Source organism: Candoia aspera, chromosome 2 (genome assembly GCF_035149785.1).
Source record: "Candoia aspera isolate rCanAsp1 chromosome 2, rCanAsp1.hap2, whole genome shotgun sequence".
Classification (NCBI taxonomy): Eukaryota; Metazoa; Chordata; class Lepidosauria; order Squamata; family Boidae; genus Candoia; species Candoia aspera.
Genome location: NC_086154.1, coordinates 127,530,145 through 127,549,117, shown reverse-complemented (window position 1 = coordinate 127,549,117; position 18,973 = coordinate 127,530,145). Strand labels below are relative to the sequence as shown.

General features: G+C 40.5%; 1 protein-coding gene across 1 annotated transcript in view; it reads left to right on the top strand.

Moving 5' to 3' along the window:
- Positions 1-18,973, top strand: part of ANKFN1 (ankyrin repeat and fibronectin type III domain containing 1) — a 121,755-nt gene that overhangs the window by 8,170 nt on the left and 94,612 nt on the right. Inside the window, exons 2-4 of the mRNA XM_063296556.1 lie at positions 1,650-1,860; positions 12,624-12,818; positions 14,006-14,119. Of these exons, the coding sequence (XP_063152626.1) occupies positions 1,650-1,860; positions 12,624-12,818; positions 14,006-14,119 (520 nt within the window). The remainder of the gene's footprint in view (positions 1-1,649; positions 1,861-12,623; positions 12,819-14,005; positions 14,120-18,973) is intronic.

Genomic DNA, 18,973 nt, shown 5'->3' with positions numbered 1-18,973 from the left:
AGTGTGAATTACATCCTTTAGGGGAGCTGATAATTTATGCCACCAATTTCATGGGATTAGCTCGGGTTGGAAACCCAGAGGGCAACCCTCTTCTGAAGCTCATATTTGCTTTAGCATAAATCCCCTGAGCTCAGGCAATTTGCATTTCAAAAGCAAAGCAAACACCTCTGCATCTTAAATGCAAAGTGGTGGGTAGAGTCACATGGAGTTGGATCTTAACTTCCTTCCTCCATTCTTTCCTTTAGTTGAAGTCCAGTCCACAACAAAACCTCTTAATTAAAAATAAAGCATCATTATTATTTGTTTTAACAGAAAAGCTCTCAGAATCAGAATCTCAGTCCTAAATTCTCCTTCACTGAAATTAGAGCTCATGTAGAGAGAGAGAGCTTATCTGACCACCCAGCTTTCATCATTTTGATGAAGTGCTGGATCCTGCAAATGCTTCTGAGCTTTTCATTGTGACAAGCTGGTTCACACATTACAGTAAGCCATAATATGATTTCTTCTGTTTAGCTTAGTCCATTAGGTGAAGCCAGCCATTACAATTTTGTAAAACCTAGTGTACCTGAAAGAACACTCGTGCTGTGTGATTCCTTCTGCTTATTGAGGCCATTCAGACAAAGGTTCCTACAGCTGTTGGGATATGGTGATAGATAAATAAATAAATAAATAGTGATTTATTTAAGCCATTACTGAGTGTAGCCCTGTTCCTCAGCATTAACTATCATTGACAGGAGTAGATACATTATGCACATTTTCATTTGTTTGAAATACTTATTTACAGCTATTTTCCAGCCTCATTATTTTTTGCAAAACTAATCAAAGTTAGAATCTTGGTAATATGTAAAAAGCATGACAAATGGTGAAAATTTACAGCTGATAATTCAGCAACCAGAACATAGTAACAAAACTCCCATTGCTACTAAAAGTCACTTGAAAATAAAGGGAGTCGTATTGAAGCACTTTGAAGGAGGGCATTTAGGGCTGGCTTCAAGTCTGAAGAGCCCTCAGTGAAAGGGGCTGTTTTCCATGTCAGTGGACCTCTGGAGGACACTTCCAATGAATGCTACTCTAGGCATTGTGGGAACTTTAAATGTCACCCTCTCACAGTTGGGATGCGGTTGACCAAACATACAGTAATGTCAGATGAACTCTCTGAAATAAACTATGGCTGTAATTGACACTTACTGTGGCTTTATAAAATGATGGGAAGGGGAGGGAAAGTGAGTGAGTGAGTGAGTGACAGAGAGAGAGAGAGAGAGAGAGAGAAGAGCGCATATCAGTTTCATCGGTATCAAGTTTAAGAGTCCCTGTGGTGGGAGGAGATGGGCAGTGACAAATCTGATTAAATAAATAAACAGCCAAAATTGTGAATAAGGCCTGAGACAACAGTTATCCAATGCAATAGCTGGACTTGTTATTACACACACACACACACACCAAATCCATCAGAAAAGGAGCTGCAGCATCTTGTTCTAACACATTTCAAGATCACCCCTAATTTAGTTGTCAACTCCCTCATGGTTACTGAAGTGTGCATAAGCATGGCAAGTATCCTCTGCACAATGTGTATTATTTTAGTTTTTAGTGTAACTTTTTTTTAATTGATGTAAAAGTCCATAAGAACCATCCAGTTATTTCATCAACAGAACTTCCAGTGCTGTGAAGCCATGCTGGAGGCTGTGGAGCAACAGGACCTGGATGCTGTCCAGGTTCTTCTCTATCAATACACACCTGAGGAGCTGGATCTCAACACGCCTAATAGTGAGGGATTGACCGCTCTGGACATCGCCATCCTGACAAATAATGTGCCCATTGCCAAGATCCTCATGAAAGTTGGGGCAAAGGAAAGTCCACACTGTGAGTATGGCAGAATGCAAACAGAGCTGAATCATACTAAAAAGGTCAAATAAATCAAATGGGAACTGGCATATAGTTCTTTAACGCCACCCGTATGTGTGCTTGTATATGACCAAGTCAGCAAGGAGAAATATCAGATCCTGTCTGGATCATAGAGTGCTGGTAGATGGCTCCATAGTTGCCTACACAAAGACTAAAGTGTTCTTCCCAAACTATGATTATTAAATGTAGTTCCCCAGGATTTCCACGAGCTTGTCCCACTCTTTCTATTTTATGTTTGGGGGTCAAGATCCTTCCCTTTAATTCTGTCTTTGGAACTATTTTCAGTGATGATTCCATTATTGACTTCTTTATTGAACTATCTTTTGAACTGTGCTTTTTAAAAACTGGATCTACTGTTTTCTTAATCACTCTTTAGAGCATCCTTGTTGGATGAAAAGCATCCTTGTTGGATGTTCAATCTAAATAAGAATGATAGTAATAACAAGAGTAGTAGTAACAGTACTATGAAACCTTGCAGGGACAGAGATTGTGGCAATGGTAGTAAGGGGCAAATTCTTTAGGAAGTTTGAGTTTCTTAAACTTTAGGAAGTTTAAGTTACTATGTGTCTATCACATTATTAAAATACTATAAGTAAAGGTAAAGGTTTCCCTTGACGTAAAGTCCAGTCGTGTCCGACTCTAGGGGGCGGTGCTCATCTCCGTTTCTAAGCCTTAGAGCTGGCGTTGTCCATAGGACACTTCCGGGTCATGTGGCCAGCATGACTCACGGAACGCCGTTACCTTCGCGCCGAAGCGGTACCTATTGATCTACTCACATTTGCATGTTTTCGAACTGTTAGGTGAGCAGGAGCTGGGACGAGCAACGGGAGCTCACCCCGCCGCGCGGTTTCGAACCGCCGACCTTCCGATCGGCAGCTCAGCGGTTTAACCCGCAGTGCCACCGCGTCCCTTATTAAAATACTATAAAGGACTAAAATTAATGAAGGTGTTAGTTGTACAAAAATGACAAGTTCCCCTGATGAAATCTGGGTGTTAAAAACATACCAAGGTTAGTGTATGTGTCTGTGTGTGTCTGTGCGTGCCTGTATGTGTATAGACACACACACACAAACACACCATAATAGTACACTTGCAAAAAAAATCAGAATTTGCATTCGGCTTATTAAAGCTTGAATGTGAATGAACTTGATATTTCTTCATTTAAAAAAATTAAAATGTTTAAAATGTTGCTGTTTTTAAGGTAATGCTAATTCGTTTTTAAGGAATTATTTTTAAACAAGCAATGCGCGGAAGTGGAAGAAGACAATAGAATAGGAAGGACAAGAGACCTCTTCCAGAAAATTAGAAACATCGGAGGTAAATTCCAGGCAAAAATGGGTATGATCAAAAACAAAGATGGCCTAACAGAAGAAGAAGAGATCAAGAAAAGGTGGCAAGAATATACAGAAGACCTGTATAGGAAGGATAACAATATCAGGGATAGCTTTGATGGTGTGGTCAGTGAGCTAGAGCCAGACATCCTGACGAGTGAGGTTGAATGGGCCTTAAGAAGCATTGCTGATAACAAGGCAGCAGGAGACGACAGCATCCCAGCTGAACTGTTCAAAATCTTGCAAGATGATGCTGTCAAGGTAATGCATGCTATATGCCAGCAAATTTGGAAAACACAAGAATGGCCGTCAGACTGGAAAAAATCAACTTATATCCCCATACCAAAAAAGGGAAACAGTAAAGAATGCTCAAACTATCGAACAGTGGCACTCATTTTACATGCCAGTAAGGTAATGCTCAAGATCCTGCAAGGTAGACTTCAGCAATTCATGGAGCGAGAATTGCCAGATGTACAAGCTGGGTTTAGAAAAGGCAGAGGAACTAGGGACCAAATTGCCAATACCCACTGGATAATGGGAAAAGCCAGGGAGTTTCAGAAAAACATCTATTTCTGTTTTATTGACTATTCTAAAGCCTTTGACTGTGTGGATCATAACAAATTGTGGCAAGTTCTTAGCGGTATGGGAATACCAAGTCATCTTGTCTGCCTCCTGAAGAATCTGTATAATGACCAAGTAGCAACAGTAAGAACAGACCACGGAACAACAGACTGGTTTAAGATTGGGAAAGGAGTACGGCAGGGCTGTATCCTCTCACCCTACCTATTCAACTTGTATGCAGAACACATCATGCGACATGCTGGGCTTGAGGAATCCAAGGCTGGAGTTAAAATCGCTGGAAGAAACATTAACAATCTCAGATATGCAGATGATACCACTTTGATGGCTGAAAGCGAAGAGGAACTGAGGAGCCTTATGATGAAGGTGAAAGAAGAAAGTACAAAAGCTGGCTTGCAGCTAAACCTCAAAAAAACCAAGATTATGGCAACCAGCTTGATTGATAACTGGCAAATAGAGGGAGAAAATGTAGAAGCAGTGAAAGACTTCGTATTTCTAGGTGCGAAGATTACTGCAGATGCTGACTGCAGTCAGGAAATCAGAAGACGCTTAATCCTTGGGAGAAGAGTAATGACAAATCTCGATAAAATAGCTAAGAGCAGAGACATCACACTGACAACAAAGGTCTGCATAGTTAAAGCAATGGTGTTCCCCGTAGTAACATATGGCTGCGAGAGCTGGACCATAAGGAAGGCTGAGAGAAGGAAGATCGATGCTTTTGAACTGTGGTGCTGGAGGAAAATTCTGAGAGTGCCTTGGACTGCCAGAAGATCAAACCAGTCCATCCTCCAGGAAATAAAGCCAGACTGCTCACTTGAGGGAATGATATTAAAGGCAAAACTGAAATACTTTGGCCACATAATAAGACAGGACACCCTGGAGAAGATGCTGATGCTAGGGAGAGTGGAAGGCAAAAGGAAGAGGGGCCGACCAAGGGCAAGGTGGATGGATGATATTCTAGAGGTGACGGATTCGTCCCTGGGGGAGCTGGGGGTGTTGACGACCGACAGGAAGCTCTGGCGTGGGCTAGTCCATGAAGTCACAAAGAGTCAGAAGCGACTGAACGAATAAACAACAATTCGTAATTTGCTTATATTTTTAAAACTATAGCAGTCCTGTCTATGTTTGGGAATTCAAAATAGGAGACTTTGAGAGTTAATTTCACAGATGGGTTTTAATACTTAGGCTGCAATTCTGGGCTTGCTTTCATGCGCTAAGCTGAAACTAAAGAAATCATTAAGGCTGTGCAGCACTTCACATAACTTTATATAACACTTCTTTGCAACTTTTTAAAATAGCCATGTCTTTGCCAGGGATCATACAGCCACTCATTGCAGCTACAGTATAGCACAGTGGAAGGAAAAGATACTTTTAGTTTAAGGAGTTGTAGACAGGGGCTATTATATCCCTGTCCACTGTACTCCAACCTGTTTTTTGCTTTCAAATCCAAAAGCCTTGTACAGCCCTACAAGCCATATAATAATTGAGCATAATGCATACATGCCATGGTAGCATGTAAATCCTGGTAAACCAGAGTTAAGACCAACTATAGCCTAATGTAATTTATGAATCCGGCCAGTAGAATTTAGTTTTGAACAGATATGAATGGAACAGTGCTATTCATAAATAACTTGTCCCCAAGACAATCTCAATTCCGTAAGAAGAAAGCATACTAATCCTGCTCTTGTGGTCCCAGCCAGCCATCTGGGTGGCAGGAGGCCAGAATGGAACAAGACAGTAACAAATATGGAAACCATGCCTTTGTTCCCCTATGACTAGGCAATAAAGCCCCTGTGGATGTGCCCTGGAAAGTTTTGATTTCATTTGGATTTCAAGCTCAATACAGTTTTTTGTCCCCTGGATATCTTAAGAACATTCATCCAAAACAAAATTTGAATCTGGGCTTGATGTTTTGAAGGGAGTGGTGTTGTGGGGTGGTATAAAGCAGGATTTTTCTATATATTTCGGCTATTTAAAATACTTCACCTGTAGAATTTTAATTTACACTGCTCTTCAGACAAAATACCTTCATGTATGTATCCGACTGGAGAAAAGTATTTAATGAAGCAAGTTATTTTAAACCACCGCTGCGGTAAAAACAAACAAGTGAACCATCACGAATGTGCCTTCTCAAATAGCAGTTTGTATCACAAGTCAGGTTCTCATCGGGCACCTGATTGTACCAAGGCATGTTGGTCGCAAAATTTTGATGGGACATGAACTCTTGTGTTAATGTGTAAGTTTTAGTATCATACAAATGAATAAATCATAGAGATACACAAACTTTGCAAAGACGGTTTTTGAAATGCTGTATTTCAAATACAGGATAGTATAGTGTACTATATGTATATGTATAGTACAGTAGTACAGTATATGTATAGTACTGTGTACTGTACTATACCATATCAAATACTGTAGAGCCTCGGGTGGCGCAGAGGGGCAGGCGGCAGCTTTGCAACCGAAAACTCTCCCCACGACCCCCTGAGTTCGATCCCAGTGGAAGCTGGACTCTCTCTCGGGTAGCCGGCTCAGGTTGGTAAAACAAGTAACCGGCTTGCTGGGAAAGGTGACGACTGGGGAAGGCAATGGCAAACCAGCCCGCTCTAGTCTGCCAAGAAAATGTTACGAAAGTGGCATCCCCTCAAAGGGTCAGACGTGACTCGGTGCTGGCACAGGGGACCTTTCACCTTTCACCATTTGAAAAATACTGAATTCTGTTTACACATACAAATTCAAAGATTAGGCAAAAATCCCTGCCAGCTCTACACATAATTTTGCTTGGGTGAGATATACTAACTGAAAACTCCTCTTTTAAATTGCTTTCAGAGTACAATATAAAATTATTGCTTCCTTTTTACAACTACCTGTATTTTTAATGCTATGTAGCTCCAAAACACATAATTTTGACATTTTGCAGTAAAGTTTTGGGCTACCTATTAGTACCAGCAACATCCTATAGTTTGGCAATAAGAGTAAATTTCCTTCAAATGAAGTTTGAATTCTGGTAATTATAAAGATATGTCCATATAGTTTTTGCAGCCATAGTATGAAAGTTGTTTGTCACTGCATTCTTCCAAGCTATTTTTTCAACTTCCCAGTTTAGCTTATAGCTCTGGGATTTTCCGGTGGCCTCCTATCCAGATCTGGCCCTGCTTAGCTTTTAAGATTACCCAAGGTTGTCTAGGTGCTTCCAGCTAGAACTAGCACTTAGAAAATATTGGGTGTGTGTGTGTGTGTGTACATAGGCGTGTATATGGGTGTATGGGTTTATATATGTTTGTGTGTATTGGTGTATATATGTATTTATGTGTGTGTATGTATGTACAGGTATATGACTGTGTGTGTGGGTGTATGGGTGTGTGGGTGTATATATGTGTGGGGGGGTGTATATATGTATTTATGGGTGTGTGTGTATGGGTGTATATATATGTGTGTGTGTATGTGTGTGCAGGGTGTGTGTATGTGTGTGTGTAATAACCACAATGATGATGTGTTAGGTTAATTCAGAGATAAGGGATCTGGGGTGCTCTCAATGGGACTAACTAGAGCTCCTCACATTGCTTCTAATTGGCCCTGCTGGTTGAGACCCGCAGTTCAGAAACGTTAGAAGGAGCTCCCCATTGATGCCCCACCACTGTTTGGAGATGAGAATTCATTGGCTTCTGGAACAGTCCCCAGGAAGCTCAACCTTCCATGTTGTTGTTGTTGTTGTTGTTGTTGTTGTTCAGTTGTTAAGTCGTGTCCGACTCTTCGTGACCCCATGGCTCATAGCACGCCAGGCCTTCCTGTCCTCCACTGTCTCCCGGAGTTTACTCAGATTCATGTTCATTGCATCGGTGATGCTATCTAACCATCTCATCCTCTGCCGTCCCCTTCTCCTTAGGCCTTCGGTCTTTCCCAGCATCAGGGTCTTTTCCAGTGAGTCCTCTCTTCGCATTAGGTGGCCAAAGTATTTGAGCTTCAGCTTCAGTATCTGCCCTTCCAATGAGCAGTCAGGGTTGATTTCCTGTAGGATTGACTGATTTGACCTCCTTGCAGTCCCAGGGACTCTCAAGAGTCTTCTTCAGCACCACAGTTCAGAAGCATCAATTCTTCAGCTCTCAGCCTTCCTTATGGTCCAACTCTCACAGCCAAACATTACTACTGGGAAAACCATAGCTTTGATTATACGGACCTTGTTGGCAAGGTGATGTCTCTGCTTTTTAATATGCTGTCTAGGTTTGCCATAGCTCTCCTCTCAAGGAGCAAGCGTCTTTTAATTTCATGGCTGCAGTCACCGTCTGCGGTGATCTTGGAGTCCAAGAAAATAAAATCTGTCACTGCTTCCATTTCTTCCCCTTCTATTTGCCAGGAAGTGATGGGACCAGATGCCATGATCTTTTTTTTTTTTTAATGTTGAGTTTCAAGCCAGCTTTTGCACTCTCCTCTTTCACTCTCATCAAGAGGCTCTTTAGTTCCTCTTCACTTTCTGCCATTAGGGTGGTATTGTCTGCATATCTGAGGTTGTTGATATTCCTCCCGGCAATCTTAGTTCCAGCTTGTGATTCACCCAGCCCAGCATTTCTCATGATGTACTCTGCATATAAGTTAAATAAGCAGGGTGACAAAATACTGCCTTGTCGTACTCCTTTCCCAATTTTGAACCAATCAGTTGTTCCATGTCCGGTTCTAATGTTGCTTCCTGACCCGCATACAGGTTTCTCTGGAGACAGGTGAGGTGGTCTGGTACTCCCATCTCTTTAACAATTTGCCACAGTTTGTTGTGATCCACACAGTCAAAGGCTTTAGCATACTCAATGAAGCAGAAGGAGATGTTTTTCTGGAACTCTCTTGCTTTCTCCATGATCCAGCAAATGTTGGCAATTTGATCTCTAGTTCCTCTGCCTCTTTGAAACCCAGCTTGTACTTCTGGTAGTTCTCGGTTCACATACTGCTGAAGCCTAGCTTGTACAATTTTGAGCATAACCTTGCTAGCATGTGAAATGACCTTCCATAGGATACATTTATTTTTAAGAGCACCAACCCTCACAAGAAACTAAGCAACGACAGGTAAGTAAGCAGAGAATCCAGAGCCCAGAGACAGTTTTGGTCTTGTCAGACCCTAACAAACACCAAGAGAAGACCCCTGGGCTCTGGCTGGAAGATGGAAACCGGATGGCCAGCAGCCACAGGAATCCTTGCAACGTCTGTGCTGCGGGGAGTGGTCTCCTGTCGCCCCTTGTCCAGAACAAGGTTCACTGCATACCTGAGGAACACCTCATATGCTTTATGAAACTGCCCTTTGTCTTCTCTCAGGGAACTGTCCCACTATGTTCTTTCTCTTGTTTGCTGGCTTGCAAGGGAAAAGCAAGTGATTTGTTGAGTCAATTAATCATATTTTAAACTGTGACTCAAATTCTGACACCTTACCTGTGGCTAAAAATATTCTGAGGCTGATGGATTTTGCTTGAATCTGTCAGTGCCTATATTTAGACCTTTCCCAGCAAGTCCCATAATGAAACTGTTTTCAGGGGGTCAATTTAGCAGATTCTGCTGTTTAACAACATTTAGTATGGATCTGCCAATCTCCAAGCTCCAGGAAATCGTATGTTGAGGCTACTAATCCTCGCATTTTTTTCCACTGTGCTATGCCTGTGTATTCCACCCCCCTCTCTGTTTTCACCAGGTCTGCAGAATCGGTGTGCTTTTATGGCTTTGCCGTGTCCACAGCACTTATATTATCATTTAAACTGACCTCCTCTAACCATCCTGGGAGATTTTTTCTCTCTCTCCTTGGGTACTTTAACTGTTCAGTGAAAAGAGTTGTGTCATTTAATATTTATTTGTTTATTTTTCTGTCATGGTTCGTGACTGGAGGGGAAAAAAAAGAACAGGGTGACAGGGATTGGAGCACGTGATTGACGGCTAAAGTAACATTCATTAGGCATGACAAATCCACAGGAAAACACAGCCTTGAGTGTTCTAAGCAGCAGTTAAGAAAAGACTAAGCTGATTTTTCATTGACTTCGTCTGTGAATAAATGCAGACTGATGGCATGTAGGGGCAATCGTAAATGAGTATTCATTTCCTGTGTTTAATGCAAACATGCCTTGAACGCAGGCTAGGCACCTATAGCCATTTCATTTCCATGGTTAAGTAATGCACTGATCACCATCTGCATTTGCTATCTCCATCCATTGGAAACCTGAAGGGGGGAATTTTATAAATAGAACACTGCAAATGGGATCCTTCTTCCTAAGCTGGTAGCTGAGATGGGATGCAAATAGCCCTGCTTAGGTTTTTCAAATTGGAATCAGCTAGATGCAGTGAGCTAACCCATCATGTGGCGATTTGATTTGATTTGATTTGGTCAAATATGTGATTTAAGAATACACTTGGAATAATCTCCATATCGCATTTATGTTCTGTAATCTTCTTGCACATGAACTCAACTATGTTTTAATATCTTCTTTAAAACAGATCTGACCGGTTTTTAAAACATCATCTGATCCAGAAAGCTAAAATAGCTTGGGCTTTTGCTAAACTGGCCACATGGTTGCGTTTTTGGTGCGATGCTGAAAGCAGCCAAGCTCATGGGGTGGCAGTTAGCTGTTTAGGGTGCAGCAACAACATTGCAGTTGTCCTATGGGTTAGAACTGCACAACACGTTAGTATAGCAAACTGTCAGCCCTTCAAAGGAGGCCAAGTCAAGAAACAAACACCACAGGGATTCCAGGAACACTTCGTTATTGTTGTAACGCATAATAACAGAATCTTGAAAGTCTGTCCAAGTTCCTCTCTGTCCCATCTATTCTAAAAAACAATCAAGGCACAGTTATTTTGAGTTGCTTTCTCACATTTGCTTCTAGACTATATAATCACTTCTTCAAGCCCCTCCTTAACAGTTCTTTCATACCTTTCATCTCAAAATTCCTCTACACAGATTTACTACAGAATCATATCCTTGAGGATTAGGTCATATCTGCTGAACGCTTGTTTTATAAAGCAACATGCAATAATTATAGGTAAATTCAGTCACTTTCTGATTAGCCACCAAACTTCGTTTATGGGTTAACAACTTAAGAGAAAGCTTGCTTCAACAGGGCTGGTGTCCTCCTAATCCAATGTCATGTTTATGGCAATGGCCAACCAGCTCTTTCTGGAAAGGGCACAAACAGAATCATGTTCGGTTACTGATGTCCTGTAGCAGATGTTCAGCAGCATATTGCTTCTGAACATGGAAGTTGCATAAAAGTTTCATAATTTTATTTTATTTATTTATTTTATAAATTTATTCACTGCCCATCTCTCCCCAACGGGGGGACTCTGGGCGGCTTACAATAAAACAAGATTAAAATATAAAACCATTACAATTAAAAAATACAATAAAAATATAAATATAATAAAATCTATATGGCGAAGAGATCTTAATCAGACCTTCAGTGTGGTAGGTCCCTCCAGATCACTTCATGGCTCTAGCCATCCCCAGATGTAATTATTTGCCCTCCCATTCCAAGCCTGTCTACAAAACCAGGTCTTTAATCTTTTGCGGAAGTCCAGGAGCGAGGGGGCTTGTCTCACCTCTGGGGGAAGGATGTTCCAATTACTAGTCACTCATATTAATTTATTCTCCATGAATGTATTGAACCACTTTCTGATTCAATCTAAAATAGTGGTTATCAGCACTTCTTCCTAGCATTTGGCTTTGTTGGTCACAGCATCAGGATTCACCCTGACTAATACTAGAACCAGAGAAGGATTCAAATGTTATAAGTCCTTCTCCCACCCTTATACAGATGGTCCTCACTTGACAACTGCCCTGTTTACTGACTGTTTGAAGTTACGACAGTGCTGAAAAAGTAACTTTACAGCAGGTCCTTGCACTTTCGACCATCACAGCATCCCCACAGTCATGTGATTGATATTCAGGCCCTTCACAACTGGCAGGCATTTACAACTGTCACAGCATCCCATGGTCACATGATCGCCATTTGCACGCTTCACTGCCAGCTTCCAACAAGCAGTGTCAATGAAGAAGCTGGCAGTAAAATCACAAGTTGTGGTCATGTGATGTCTCAGTTAACAACCGTGGATGATTCGCTTAACAACTGTGGCAGAAGTGAGGTCATAAATCTGTCGCAGTCACGCGATGTCTTACTTAACTACTGCATTGCTTAGCAACAGAGTTGCCAGTCCCAATTGTGGTTGTTAAGCGAGGACTACCTGTATTATAATAGACTGAGAGCCACTTGATTCTCTGTGGAGGAAGTTGTTGACACCTTTACATATTATTGTAACAGACCAGTCTGATCTCCATCGCTTTTTGTCTGTCCTTGCCTGCTCCAGCTCTCATACACAGGTTGTTCATATTTACCAAAGATTCTAGACTCATGGATAAGCCAAGAATTGTAGGTTCCAAAATACATCCCCAAAATCTGGTTTGTCTTATCTACGGATGGGCTTATCCACGAATATGTATGGTAATACATTTTAAAAGTACACGTATTTCACCATAAGTCCATTCGCAGATAAGCAGACCCTCGAATTTTTAGCCAAAATATGCTGAATACTGTGAGTTGGCTTATCCACGGGTGGCACATTCTTCATGGTGTTTTGGATAAAAATCCAAGGGTCGGTTTATCCATGGATGGGCTTATACACAAGTATATATGGTAATCCCTTGGATCGCAACTCGCAACTGCTTGTGTTAGCTACAGCTGATTTTGTCTTGGTGAATATTCCAATTGTCCTTCCACTTGTCCCCAAGGCTTATTAACTCAGAATTTTCCTTTGAAAAGTCCCAGAACCTAACACACTTCCTTCTCCTAGCAGTTGTCAGTGTGGAGACCAGATCCATCCATCTAAGCAACTTAGTCCAAGAAGCTCAGCAATGGGTGAATGGCCTGTCTGCACAAGTCGTGAGTGAAAGTCTTGGCACAGACAGCTCTGAGAAAGAGAAGCAGCTGAAAGCCTGGGAGTGGAGATACCGGCTTTACAAACGCATGAAGGCTGGCTTCGAACATTCCAGTAAGAGCCGTGGGTGAAATGTGCGGATGAGATAGGCTCAGTTTTGGACAGAAATAACTTATAACCCAGGCTGTGTTTCCAGTGGTTCATCATTAGCGCTTCAGTTGAGCAACTAACCCTGAATTTTACAGCTTGAAAAATTGGTACAGATAGAACAAGCAACCTGCGTGTTCCTAAAATAAGGCAAGTGTAGGAATACAGAATAATTGGTTACAGAATTACTCAGTGGTCTATTCATGGAGATGGACATTTATGGTAAAGAAGGTTATTAGATCTCTTAAGGAACCTGCTAAAAGCAGTAGGAGGACATCTTGCTTTGAGGTATAATAACATATTTCATATCCGGTGTGGCCACGTTCATCACTGGCAGTGCTGGTGTCAGCAAATATTAGATCTTTAACAAATAGCTTGTGTTTGGCACACAGGAGGTCTTAAATGCTAGGCCAGTCTGACAAATCATAAACTTGCATACGGGCAGCTTAATCCCCCGAATTCATTTTCTTGTAACAGTGACCAGTAGTTTTTATCAAATTCTAAATTATCTCATGTCTTTCAGTATCTAAACCAAACACTTATTTTGAAGTTGTGGTACTTCACACACATATATGCCCACACACACACATATTATACATGTATGTTATGTTTGTGTGTCATCTATCAACTAAAATTGTTTTTAATGCCCTTATTTGTTAAGAAATAATTTTGTCAAAATCCTATACAGATTCTATGAATTTTATGAATTCATATATATTCTATGGAATTTCCCCCTGTAGAATATCTCGCCATGGAGCCCAGTTGTATAATCTGTGTCGAAATAATTGCAAATATGAATATTAATGTATTAGCTCTTCCATTACTGATCTATCCCCTTGGCAAGCTCCAATAGAGCATGCCTGATTGAGGAAATGTCTGATGGTGGTATTCTAAATCTTGTACTGCACTTATAAATAAGTACATGCCAGTAAAAATACTTACACTATATCATCCAAAATAGATAAAGAACACAAGAGAAAATAATGGTGTCCAACCATCTCATTAGCATAGATGCCTTGTTTTCATTACAAACACAAGCATCTTCAGTGCAAAGCTCACCCTTGATGCATGGTTTTGACTAATTTCTTCAATGAAGAAATTGTTTGAAAGATATTTGTTCCGCATGAAACACAGTGTTTTTCCTCTGTTTGCAGGAGTCCCTGAGGCACCAACCAACATCTGCCTTACGGTAACAAGCAGCACATCACTCACTGTCACTTTCCAAGAACCTCATAGCATCAATTCAGCAGTGGTGACAAAATACAAAGGTAATGGATCTGGATCAATTTCATGACTTTCATTAATGCATGTTAAATGAAATATGGGCTTAATAACTTTTTTGCAGTTGAAAGTAGTTCCCCGATTTAACATGGATTAGATTTGAACTATATTTGGTTTATTTTAGTAATGGGAGGACAATCTGAGGCCTCAGAGCCCCATGTGTCCCTCCCTCCCTCCCTTCCTTCCCCTTCTGTGTCTCTCTCAAATGATAGCATGTTTAAGCCCTAACACAGACCTGATAGTAATTAAAAAAGCCAGAAAAGCCACAGAACCCTCCCTGCCCAAACCTGTAGGGGGGGAAAAGAAAAGAAAATCAGAGCCCTCAGTTTCTCAACAAATCTTAAACGTTACCACCAGCCACATATACTCCAGGCGGAACATCTCAATATCCTATGATATTGCAATGGAGAACTGAGACACTGACTCCTCGGGGGGTTTTTCTGGGATTCACCACTGAACATTTGTAACACTGAATTCACCTTTTTCTCCTTTGTATCAGCTTCTATGGCCCACAATTTTTTTACTTTTCATCAGCATTTGGGGAAAATAATGTTTTGACTGAGTACAGCTTGTCTTCATTTTGCTCCTGCCACAATTTCCTTTATTGTTCACAAGTCCTTAAAGATTGGCTCCTATTAATTCACCTAACAATTGATACTATCCCAAATGACAAAGCATGAAAGAAAGCTGGAAAGTAGGGCACATTCTTTAATGATGGCACAAGGTGTTGCTGTGGGGAAAAACAGGAGGAGGGAGGGCCATGTACTGTATATACAGTATTGCCTTGAGCTCCTGAATGAAAGGCAGGAGACAAATTGATAAATAATAAATAAGAGCAAGACTATTTGTTTCAGCAGTAACTAAGGTTTATCACAGCAGTCCCGTAATCTCTTATCTGCTACTTCCTGGTGGCATTTGAGATTACAGCCCCATTTTACCGAGATGCAGATTTTTCAGGTTCTGGAGCCATACATACAGTTGTGACCGTGAGAGATCCCCTGACCTAAAGGTAGAGTTTGCTACATTATTTCATTGTGTGCCCAAACCAATTTTCCCCAACCTAGTGTCTTTCAGATGTGTTGGATGGAACACCTGCCATTCTCTCTCAGGTAGCATGACTGCTGACCAGAGTGATTGAGGACTATGGAATCTGGAGTCTGACTATAAGTGGAGGGCATCCACTAGCTTGGATGTGGCTGTCACAAATCTTTCTACAGCTGTTATTCTATTTATGCATTCATTTTATGTCTAGCTCAAACTTAGGAAAAAAAAAACTACACCCTGATACAGCAAGTGTATAGATCAATGTTTCTCAGCTTTGGTAACTTTAAGATGTGTGGACTTCGACTCCCAGAATTCCCCAGCCAGCAACTCTGTGAGTTGAAGTCCACACATCTTAAAGTTGCCAAGGTTGAAAAAACTGGTATAGATTGCAAACCTCTCCTTCCTTGGGAAGATGCACTCAGGAGAGAGCCACTGGAAATAGCACAAGAAAGAGGTAAGCTGTCTCCCAACTGTTGCTTTCCATAGGAATTTTTCTTATAGAAAACTAGTAAAGCTTAAGCAGTCCAACCTCACACTGGCTGCTTGAAGTGTTCTAAGCCTGAAACATAATATGTGAATTCCAAGGTCTTTGTTTTGAGGTCAGAACAAAATAAGCTGTTTTGTTTCAACCTCAGGACAAAATTTAGTTCTTTCGACTGTTCTGATTATTCCCAAGCTCTGCAGTTGGGCTGTTATTTTAGGGGTTGTGATTAGGATGCTTGTTTTTCAAATTTTCATCAGCAGCAAGGGGTAATCAAATCCCTGGTTCTGTTAGTTTAAATTGGATGGGGTAACGTAGGAGCGAAATCTTGAGAGGAAGGCAACAGTGAAGCTCGTGGTGAAGCAGAAACAGAAGGCTGCATCCAGCTGCATGCATGCAGGCATGCTTGGGAAGACTGCTAGTTTCAAAAAGGGGCAACTTAGAGTTTACCTGGAAAGTACTACCTGGGATGTAGGTGGAGAAAAGGGGTGCAGGTGTCTATGCAAACATCTGCCACTGTATTTCATATGAAGTTCTAGTATGCTACTGAGATTGCAAAATGCAAAGACTTCTTGTGCACTGGTGTGTGTGTGTGTGTGCACATGCTGTACATACTTTTGTGACCTATTGATGTTGAGCTTCCAGATGCATTTAAAATTCCAAAGAAATTGCATTATTCACATTTGGTGCATGCCCTGTGTGCATGCTCTTGGGTCTTGTAGCTTCAATATTAATGTCATTCATGTAATTCAGAAGCACCATGGCCATCAGTTGCTTTTACTGAGTGTGTGCCTGGCAGATTGATTGCAAAAAGGAAGCATGCTAAAGCTGTAGCTTAACCTCGTTAAATAAGTGGAGGGGTAGTGCCTGCAGAAAAATTGGCCAAGACGATTTTAAAAAGAAAAAACATTAAGAAAATTTCATTGGAATGGAATGACGTACAAATTTCTGCCTTTCTGGCCAGGCTTGTTTATCTGCAGGCAGTAATGGTACCGCCGGATTGGAAAATTAAAAAGATTAGCTGTTTTATCTTGTCAAGATGTTGGCTCAAAGTCTCAGGATTTGAGGAGGAAGAAGGGAGAAGAATCTGATAATAGTTTCTAAACTTAACTCATGGATTTTCTAGGGGTGAGAGTGGAACTGTGTCCTGTGAGTATCTGTTTTCATTTTTTTAAAAATGTTTTGTCCAATTACGGTACTCTGCCAGTTGGCTGCTGGCTGGCAGCATATATCATCGTTCCACCTATTCTCTTAGCCATGGAGTGGAAAAAAAAATTAGTAAGGTGTTTGTTTTGAGTTCCAGTTTTCCCTATGGCTGAACACTCAAATCAATTCATGTTTTGTTCCATCAGACCATAGTAAACTCAAAACATTTCCCTAGAAACTCAAGACAAAACATCATTTTCTACTTGAAAAATTTTGTGCACAGCCCTGATTTCTTTTCCCAGCTGATTTTATACAAGCCAGCTGATTTTATACAATTTTATACAAATTCAAGTTGAGAACATGAATTTAACTTTACAAATATGAGTCGAGAAAACTTAAGGGCTTATAATGACATGTGGTAAATTGAGAGAAATTGACTTTTAAAAGATGTATTTTTATTTTTTTACAGTTTTATCTGTTTCTAGAATCTACTTTGAACACTTTATTCACAGTATTAAATGTACAACTGTTTTAAAGTCCCCCTCTATTCCTCTGCTTCAAAGCATTTTGTTTCAGGTACTTAGCAATGGAGAACAACCATCAGGGCTTTGTTACAGTGTTCTACCACAAGGGAATGTGACATTTAAGTCTAAAACAATGCGAGTGTATTAATGAGTCCTACTTCAAATGTATACATATTAAGCACGCATTAAAAAACCACATGGAAATAGCAATTACACTCCGATTTTAAAAGCAATTTCTTTGGAATGTCTTTGTCTTCTTATTAGCTGTGAAAATGGTTTTCTGAAATTTCAGTAGACTCAGCTTTGCAAATGTACACAGGATCATTTGTGTACATTTAGGAAATGGGATAACAATGTTTTGGTCATTCTCTAAGCCAATGGTTCTCAACCCTTTTGAATCCTTAGCACAGTATTGAATATAGCAGTAGTTCTGTGGCACACCAGAAAATTATTAATCATATATACATATTTTTAAATGTGTAAGACATGGTTCATGAGGAAGTTATACAATTTTTAAAAAAATATCTGCACTGTATTGAATATACGGATTATACAGAATATACATAATACCAAGAAATATTGAAAAAAGAACATAAGACAAAAATCTTGTGGCACACTAGAAACAAGCCTGTGGCGCACCTGTATGCTGTGGCACACTGGTTGAGAACCACTGCTCTAAGGCATGCTTGTGTTTGCACAATATAACTTAAAACCAAGATAAAACCATGAATCTTATTTTAATTCACTTAGAGTGGTAGTATCTATTATTTTCCAAGTCTGATCCTCTATGCCGTGCTGATTAAGGAATCCTGAGATTTAAATCATTCAGAGGGTGACAGGTTAGGGAAGGCTCTTCTAAGCTACCCACAAGAAAGATATGCAAAGGCATCACTATTTAGGGTGCCTAGTTGCCACCCTTAAAGCCAAAACAGCCCAGTCATGACTCTTCTTCACTTCCTTCCATTCATACAATCCAGCTGACCGACCCGATTCTGCTGATTTTGTAGGCCAAAGGTGAACTGCTAGAGAGGAGCTACCATTAGAACTGGACTGCAGAATAAATCTGTCATGCATTTGTTTCTAGGTGACACCCTCTGATCCACCAATACAGCATCTTTCACTACACAGATGAGCATGCAGTGTGTGAAATCTGCTAGCATTCACTTTGAAATAATTCCTAGTCCAAAAGTGGTGTACTGTATATTCATTTATAAAAGTTCGTTCGTTATCATACACACCCACCCACCTCTCCCCCTGCATGTATACATATACATATTTGGGGTAGCTGAAAACAAATATGCATCTATTAAAGAACCATGAATACAAGCAAGTGTGTAATAGACAAATATCCAGATAAAATATTTATTTTATTTATATTTATTTATATTTCTAATTTCATCACCGCCTATCTCACTCAAAGAGCAACTCTGGGTGGTTTACAACAAAACTAGGAGAAATGCAGATTAAAATACAATAAAAACAATATTCTTAAATATAAATATAAAATCCAAAATAGAGATGTTAAAAAGTTCTTAATTTAAATACATTTAATTCATGGGGGCTTCTTCAGGGCGCTAACCACCCCCAGGATTGATTATCCCTCCTCCCGCCCCAAGTGAGATGGCAGAGGCAGGTCTTCACCCCTG